The 9,127-nt window shown below is 36.5% G+C and overlaps 1 protein-coding gene across 1 annotated transcript; it reads left to right on the top strand.

Moving 5' to 3' along the window:
• Positions 1-286: 286 nt before the first annotated feature.
• On the top strand, positions 287-1,201 carry LOC113238100. Its single transcript, XM_026474824.1, has one exon. The coding sequence runs from the start codon at positions 287-289 to the stop codon at positions 1,199-1,201; it is 915 nt and encodes a 304-aa protein (XP_026330609.1).
• The last annotated feature ends 7,926 nt before the right edge of the window (positions 1,202-9,127 follow it).

Below are 9,127 nucleotides of genomic sequence, written 5' to 3'. Positions count from 1 at the left end.
AGAGTATGATTATGAAATAACAATAATAACCCTCACGCTCAACATGGCCACGCACTAGGGAAACCCTTCTGTCGCGGGTGCCTTGGACATACACATAGACAACCACAAGTTACCCCCAAAGTCACTAGAGAAATAAATGTAGGCCATACAATCATTCTACGGTTCGATCTCCGGCGAAACGCACGTTCCGCTGCGCTCGTAATATATCTACCTCACACCTAGTGTCGAACTGTGGTTCTCAAACTTTCTTTTGCTACTTCAATTTATCACTCTTATCGTCATCAAGATGTTCCGTTGTACTAGATGCAGTGAAGATACAAGGGACGCTATCCAGTGCAGTAATTGTAAAAATCATTATGATTACCCATGTTCAGGGTTAACAGAAGCGGGTTACCGCAAACTCGGCGCCAGCAGACAAGCTACATGGAAGTGCCATAATTGCAAGTGCAGTGCCTCATCTGCTGCTAAGCAAGACATTGGATCCCCGAAACCACTTAGTCTGGAGGATCTTATGATTGAAATTACTAATGTAAAGCTGACTTTGGCTCCCCTGATGGAAGTCATGGCTGACATTAAGTCAATAAAAACTGACATCAACAACCTGCGATCGAATGTAGATCAATTTACTTCAAAATTGAATAGTCTTGACGAAAGGCTTAAAACTGTCGAGAAAGGTCAGAATGAAGTGTGTCAGCTGAAGGCCCAAATATCCAAACTTGAAGAGGATCTGAATAGCAACAATCAGTGGATGCGGCGCAACAACGTCGAAATTAAGGGAGTACCTCTCAAGGATAGGGAGAACTTATTTGACATTGTCTCCAAAATTGGTGCAAAGATTCATCAACCAATCTCGAAACATGACATCAATTTCATCGCAAGGATTCCGTCACGTGAGAATAGAGTAAAACCAATTGTAGTCTCGTTTTTGAATCGCTATTTAAAGGAAGATTTTGTTGCCGGGGCGCGTTCTCTTAAGTCCCTTTGCCCTGCAGATATTAATCTAGAAGGAACTAATCGAATCTATATTAACGACCATCTAACAATTCAGAATAAAGCATTGTTAACGAAGGCTAAGCAGTTGGCAAAGGAAAATGAATTCGAGTTTGTATGGGTGAAGAATTCAAAAATTTTTACCAGAAGGGATTCGCAGTCAAAGGTGATAGCAATAAAAAACGAGAGAGACTTGCAAAAGATTCAATAACATATGGTAATCATATGTATAGCTATTTTATGAAGTTACTACTTGTGTACTTTTATTTACCAAGAGTAAGTTACTTTAACAGTTTTAAAACCACTTGTTGCCTCGTGGAATTCTTTTGTTTGCAACTTTGTTGCGCTTTTGTTCATTGTGTTTTTTGTGTGCGATCATTAGCTAACGACCGTCCTATCCACGCCGATAGTGAGTTTGGAATACGCATGTTTTATTTTTCTACTCTCGTTTTGTTCAATTATTTTATTCGTTATTTTCTATTTTTATTGCGGCATGTTATTTTTTGTATACGTCTTGAGCTTGGAGCAAGACTCGCCTATTGTGAAGGTACTTATTTTTCTTTATATTTATTTCATATTTTAAAAGTTATTTTAATCATTTGCAATGGCTAATCCTATAATTTATTATCAGAATTGCAGAGGGCTCAGGACAAAAACAACAACTTTTTTACGTAACTTAATTATGAATAACTTTGACATTGTTTTGCTGACTGAGACCTGGTTAGTGGACAGTATATCAGATAGTGAATTATTCGATGATAGGTATCTGGTATTTCGGCGAGATCGTGACTACACACTCACTGGTCAATCTATGGGTGGGGGTGTTTTGACAGCTGTGCAGCGACAACTTTTGTCGATGTATAACGTTGACTGGCAATCCAGTGCCGAGGATATCTGGGTAACCATAACTCTTCGTAGTTCTAGACGTAATCTCATTACTAAACTTCATTTGTGTGTGCTATATTTATGCGAACAAAATGGGGGAAATACTTTCTTTGTTCAATTAATTAACTTTTATAATAAGCTTTTGAATGTTATGCAAAGTAACAAATTAGATAAATTTCTCGTGGTAGGTGACTTTAATATGAGTGATATTTTATGGTTACCCTCCGAGATTGGTCTTCAACCAATAAATGTAACAAATACTTGCATTTTAGACTTTATTGATGTTTTAAGCGAATGCAATTTGCAACAATTTAATAATAATAAAAATAAGTATGACAGGGTTTTAGATCTTGTTCTGTGTAATGACTATGTCTCAGTAACAGTGTGCCCCGATCCGCTTGTAAGGGAGGACGGATATCATCCTACTTTGATCATTCAGCCATCCTTTATTGAATTGGATTCCTTAACAATCGAAAAACGTACTATTTTTTCTTATCATCATGGTGATTATGACAAAATTTGCCAATGTCTATCAAAAACTAATTGGTCATTAATTTTAAACACAGGCAATGTAGAGGATGCCACTAAAGTCTTTTACGATGTTGTGTACCAACTTCGTGAACAATATGTACCCAAACGCCAGATTAGGGACAGTAGGTATCCTCCTTGGTATAACTCTGCTTTAATAAAAATTATAAAAGAAAAATATAAGTTTTTAAAAAAATTCAAAGTTTATGGTAATATATCTGACCAACTAACTTTTTATTTGTTGCGTGATAGGGCTAGGATGGTGGAAGAAAAATGCTATAAAAATTATATATGTACCATAGAGTCTGCAATCACTAGTAATCCGAAACTATTTTGGTCGTACATTAAACGTATGAGAGGTAGTAGTTCCTACCCGGCTACTATGAAATATTCAAATCGTTCTGCAGATACAGGTGAGGGTATTTGTGAACTTTTCTCCGTCTATTTTAGTTCTACTTTCTTGGACTCGGATCCTAACTCTTCATCCTCTAGTGCTCCATCACACAACGATATGCCTTCTGTCTCATGCGGTTTGTCCTCAATTGAGGTTTCAAGCACGCAGGTTTACTCACTTCTTAAAGGTCTCGACCGTAATAAGTCGGCAGGTCCTGACACCTTACCCGCTACGTTTTTAATTAATTGTGCCCATGAGCTCTCTGCACCAGTGACCATTTTATTTAAAAGGTCGCTCAGAGAAGGTATTATGCCCTTATTGTGGAAATCGGCCTTTATTACACCCATTCATAAAAAAGGATCCAGAACTGATATTGAGAACTATAGGCCTATATCCAAACTATGTCTACTCGCTAAAATATTAGAACGTGTAGTTTTTAATCAACTGTATGAGTCCGTTAAGTCAAGTTTTATATCACAACAACACGGCTTTCTCAGGGGTAGATCCACGGTTTCGAATCTAATCTTATTCAACGAGTTCCTTACCAATAATATGGATGCGGGTAATCAGGTCGATACCATATATACGGATTACAGCAAAGCATTCGATCGTATTGATCATAATATCCTATTGTCTAAGTTATTATCTCTCGGTATAAGTGGTGATCTGTACCGATGGTTCACGTCATATGTTTTACTTAGGTCCCAGTCAGTAGTACTTAATGGTTTTGCTTCCTCATGGGTAAGCATTCCATCCGGTGTTCCCCAGGGTTCTTTATTAGGTCCTCTTTTATTTGTCATATTCATCAATGATGTCGGTTCGTGTTTTTTACATTCAAAATTTCTATTATTTGCTGATGACATGAAAATTTTCAGAGTTGTTAATGATATCTCGGACGCGATGCTTTTACAAGCGGATCTGGAGAGGCTGGACTTATATTGCGCTGCCAATAAACTGGATTTAAATGTTTCTAAATGTTTCTATATCAATTTTACTCGTAAGAAAAATATTTTTAAACATGTTTACAAAATAAAAAAATTGAGTCTTATTGGCAACAACCTTGGGAGAGATTTAGGAGTGACACATGATAACAAATTATTGTTTGATGACCATATTTCTCGCATATGTGATAAGGCACATAAAGCCTTAGGATTTATTATCCGAGTCTCGGGTAGTTTTAGGAAGATGAAAACCCTTAAAATTTTATACTGTACGTATGTCCGTTCGCATCTAGAATATGCGTCCCAAATTTGGAATCCATTTTATGAAATTTACTCTAATAAAATTGAAAAAATACAAGCTAAATTTACTAGATTTTTAAGTTTTAAATTTAAATTACCTGAAGTGGACTACGTACACCGATGTGTAAAGCTCCACCTGTTACCATTGCATCTGCGGAGAAATATGTGTGATATTTGTTATTTATTGAATATAGCACAAGGTAGAATTGATTGTCCTGAGCTCCTCAGCAAGGTTGAATTTAAAATTCCAGTTAGGAAATTGCGTAGGCGGGAGTTGCTCCATGTTCCAATTAGTCGAACTAATTATAGAAAAAATAGTTATTTGCCAAGAACGTTAGCACTATTCAATGTACTCAATGATGACCTCAACATGGATTTATTCTGCGACAGCGTTCTGGAAGTCAAATCTATGTTGACCCAAAAGTTCATTTCTAATTTGTAATGTGAATTTGAAATTAGATGTGTCTTAAGTTAGTTAGCATAGTTGATTTGAAAGTAGTTTAGTTTATAATTTTTCTGTATATATGTGGAAGCTTTTAATTGGCATTTCTTTGCATACTTAGATATGTAATTTGTAAAAGTAGCTGTAAGCTCCCCAAATAAAATAAAATAAATAAATAAATAAAATAAATAAAATATAACACACAAAGGCTAGTGAAATTACAGGCACGTGGGACTTGTCAACTTATATCTCAGGGTGACCGACGTAGCAGGGGTTATGAGCCTTCAGCTCGCCCTTTTCTCCGGTGGCGCAGTCAAAGCCATCAGCGGCCAACTGCAAAATATCCTTCATAAAAAAAAAGAAAAAAAAAGACGGGCGTAGCGGCAGTGCCCCCAGGTCTTTGCGATTTAAAGTTATGGACAGGCGTGTAGCGAATCATAAGGCGGGAATCGTGCGACTTGTTCGTCCCGTCACTTGATACTTTTAAAAAAAATTCTCCCAACCCGGGAATCGAACCTGTGACCTCCGCGTGGCAGCGTGGCAGTCCGACATGGTAACCGTTCGGCCACGGAGACAGTTAAATAGAATTGAAATGCTGAACAGTTCTTAAGTAACAGCCTCCGTTGTCGAACGGTTACTACGCTGCAGTTCCACGCTCCTGGGTTATATTCCCGGGCCGGAAGAAATATTTGTATAAACTACATTTATTTCTTTCGTGAGTTTGGGTGTAATGTCCACGGCACCCGCAATACAGGGTGTCCCTAGTACGGGGCTATGAGAGTGTGCATTATTTATTTGATGTCATTTTTTAAACTTTGAAGGAGCGCTGCAGTTCTATAATTAATAGAGCGTGTTATCGACGAGAGTGCACTGCCACAGGCTACTTAATAGTTACTACGTGCACTGCGAGATAATGTGAATGTGTGCCTCCATAATATACAGCGCGCGGCGCACTGGGCTGCTTCATAGGTCATAATTTAAGAAAATGAGTACCGGCAAATCTTTAATATATGTATACATTTCAATAAACCGATAAACAAGGCTCTAAATACAATAAATAGATTACCTTTTTGTTTATTTGTCACTTACTTCTTGATCTCGGAAGTGAACGCATCGTTACGCTGCAACCGCACTGTTATCGGTGACTCTTTAGCAAGGTATTTTTGCTATTGTGTATTTCTCGGAATTTTATTCTTTGTGCTGTTTCTTCTAATGGAGATCCAAGAACAATGTGCGTTTGTCATATTTTATTTACTTTTCTATTTTACATATTCAATGGTATACATTGTTAACTTGCAACGCCATCTCCAATTTATCCGTAATTTTTATCATTAACCCTAGAAAGATAACCATATTTTATAGTACGTTAAAGATAACCATACGTCGATTCAGCGTGTGACAGTTTAAGTACACATAATTTTGATTGTGTGTATATTTTTTTTTGTCTGTGATAATGAGCTTTGCGCAAATGGGGTTTTTTACATTTGTCGCACATTAACTTGTCATCAAATTATCTTTCTAGGGTTAAATCAATTTTGCGTAGAGTTTTAAGTATATATACATATATATATATATATATATATATATACATGTCGCGGTGGTACATTTGTATGAAATTACCATACTTGTTTTATTGTACTATGGTATTGGTTAGCAAAACAAAAATGCTTACTTAAGTCATTTACTTAAACAAGATTTAATCATAAACGTGGCTTAAAAGTTTGACACGAATGAGAGCGATGCGAATTATACTCGGATATATTTTTCATTGTCAATGTCGTAAAATATTCGAGAACATTGCAACAACCGGGTGGATTTTGAAGTTGCTTTAAACTAATTAAAGTACAATAAGTTTAAACGACTATAACAATTCCTTATTTAGATAGATGGCCTTAAGTGAATGAACAGGACGAGTATAATCACTGAAATCTTAATAAAACGTAGATGCCCAAGTTCATAGCTAAGAACTCTCCAATTAGAAAGATGGTGCAATATAGATTATTGTTATTTCACGGTTTATAGTCAAAGTTTATTTATTTAGCCGTGACAGACTAATGGTTTGACCTTCCGCCTCTCAAGAAGACAGTCGTTTATTTGAATCCGGGCTTGCACCTCTAAGATTTTCAGAATTTATTTGTGGAACATGTATTAAGATTATCATTTCCTAAGTTTAAAGTTTAAGTAAAACCCATATCAAAAATATTTTAATTGAAAATCCATATTACAAAATTGAAGACTACATGTTAGATAAAGTATGGAAAGACGACATGACTTTAGATTCCACACGAATTTGATTCAGTACTTTTTATACCACAACAATTTGAAAAGAGCAATCCCTAAAGTTTCTTGCACAGTGAACGAGCAGAACAGTGGCTTATAAAATGACGTTTTCAAATGTAAATTTGTTATACCTATGAAATAAATAATTTAACTTTGAGTCTTTATTTAATTACCTAACTCATTTGACGTGAAACGGGACACAAATGATAAATTGCTCGTTCTTTACATTTTTATTTATTAATGTAACTTAATAACTTTTTCGGAGGTGTTCTAGACTGTGTAAATTTACCTTTTGCGTTGTATTCTAAACTTTGTGAACTAAAAGGACGAGTTCAATGACCCATTTTAAAATCTACTAGTAACTGCGTTGGACTGTCGGCTCGGTGCATTTAGACGCCAATCGTCTAAATGCTCCTTTGTGAAATCCTTGAATAAGGGAGAGTTGTAAAGGGTACCTATTATTACTTCTATTACCATAAAAGCCAAGCATAGTAAGATGAAAGGAAAGGTCACGAAAACTATTTATAGTAACATGTTGGCTATGTAAAAAATAAATAATACATTTTCTTTAGATATTTCTTGGCTGCGCTGAACTGCAATCACTTACTTACTTAACCCGCGAGCTCAGCGACCCAAAGTGAAACTTTCTTCGATCCTGTGCAATCTCTCGTCAATTGATGGCTTGTAGCTCGCGCAGGTCCGCCTCCACAGTGTCGCTCCTGCGACACGTGAGACGACCAACGGGTCTTCGTCCAGTAGGTCGAACCCAAATAGGCTCTCTTCACGTTTCTATCCTCTCCCATCCTTTCTAAATGGCCTAGACAGCGAAATCTGTGCGCTTTGGCTTCGCCGATGAAGTTAGGCCCAGCCAAACGAACTGCAATCAGTCCAATATTATTTTTATGCTACCAAGTAACGAAACAATGGGAATAGAGACAATGTTAAAGCTATAACTACTTGTATTTGTTATAAAGTACTTATATACTTGGTTGTTTCAGACAAGACCTGCCCGAGTCATATAGGTCAAGTTTGAATTAAATTGTTTGAAGGAACTTAGAAGTGGGATTGTTTAGTTTCTTTCCACTCACACCTCAACTAAGAAACAAATTACGAATATTGTCAAGAATTCAATCATTTTGATTTTTTTCAGTAGGAGAAAAGCTTCTTGTGAAAGAGTTCGTCCAGGGAAGTACTGCCACCTTACATATTGCTACCGCCGAGCAATAATGTCGGCATTACTGTGTTCCGGTTTTGAAGGTTTTGGAAGTGCTGGTGAAATTACAGGCACATGGGACTTGTCAACTAATATCTCAGGGTGACAGGCGCAGTGGCAGTGCCTCTCAGATCTTTGCGATTTAAAGTCAACTGTGTGGCACTGCAACTGTTATGGAGAGATGTGTAGCTTACCATCAGGCGCACCGCACAGCTTACATTCGTTTCGTTACTTGACATTATAAAAAACTATTATTAAGTACTGACACTTCATTTTTTTCAATCTATCATGCCCGCTTACGTGGATATAAAGAAATATCCTGTAATGCGGTAGATAAGCAAGCGACAATAATACGATTACGTCGCACAAAATCTTCGCAACAGAAAATAGGTCCTTAGTAGGAGTGCGGTGCTGTTCCGTGCGACTCACTGGGCTCCAATCCTTAGTAATCGTAGTCAAGCCTAATGGCTGACCCTGACCTCCGGTATATAAAAAATATCTTACCATCATGTACAACTATATAGGCATTTTAGATTGTTTTATATGCAAAGTGACCCAATTGTAATAACTCTGAATTATCAGTACTATCGTAAGTTTGTTTTTTGGTGATGTTAATGTTAAAAAATGTTATTATAATATTAATGAATTTCTAGTGGATGGTATCTAACCGAAAGGTGCAACTGAAAACAGCCTGCTCTTGGGTGCGCCTCATTTACACGAAAATTAAATAAACTAATTTCAAAACATATAAGTACCGTTCATTTAATATAATTTTTATTTGGACCAATTTCACTTCCTATAATTTAACTTCATGTATAAGAATGCGAAACTACAAACGGGCTCATGTTAAATATTTAGACAAGATGATAGAATCACTTATGTGTGTCTCAACTGTGATTCAGATTAAGAAATGAGCAATGAATAATATTACTTATGAATAAGAATGTAGTTTTTTTTTTTAAGTTAGTTGTGCATAATATAAACATCACATACATACAATTATAAAAGAGGTTGTTATATTTAAGAAAATCTTTGTTATCCTGTCATAATCAAGGCGGAACAATTTGCCTCAATGGCGGAACAACGCGCCCCAAAGCGGGGCTGAATGTTCCGCTGCGAAATTTGTCTCTATGAAAAAGACTATTGAGATATGA

Source organism: Hyposmocoma kahamanoa, unplaced genomic scaffold (assembly GCF_003589595.1).
Source record: "Hyposmocoma kahamanoa isolate Upper Pololo Valley unplaced genomic scaffold, ASM358959v1 103, whole genome shotgun sequence".
NCBI classification, from domain to species: Eukaryota; Metazoa; Arthropoda; class Insecta; order Lepidoptera; family Cosmopterigidae; genus Hyposmocoma; species Hyposmocoma kahamanoa.
The sequence above is the reverse complement of the archived record's forward strand: the minus strand, read 5'-3'. Positions and strand labels throughout refer to the sequence as shown.

Excerpts from the sequence above, each read along its gene's own strand:
- LOC113238100 (XM_026474824.1), top strand. The coding sequence starts at position 287 with ATGTTCCGTTGTACTAGATGCAGTGAAGATACAAGGGACGCTATCCAG.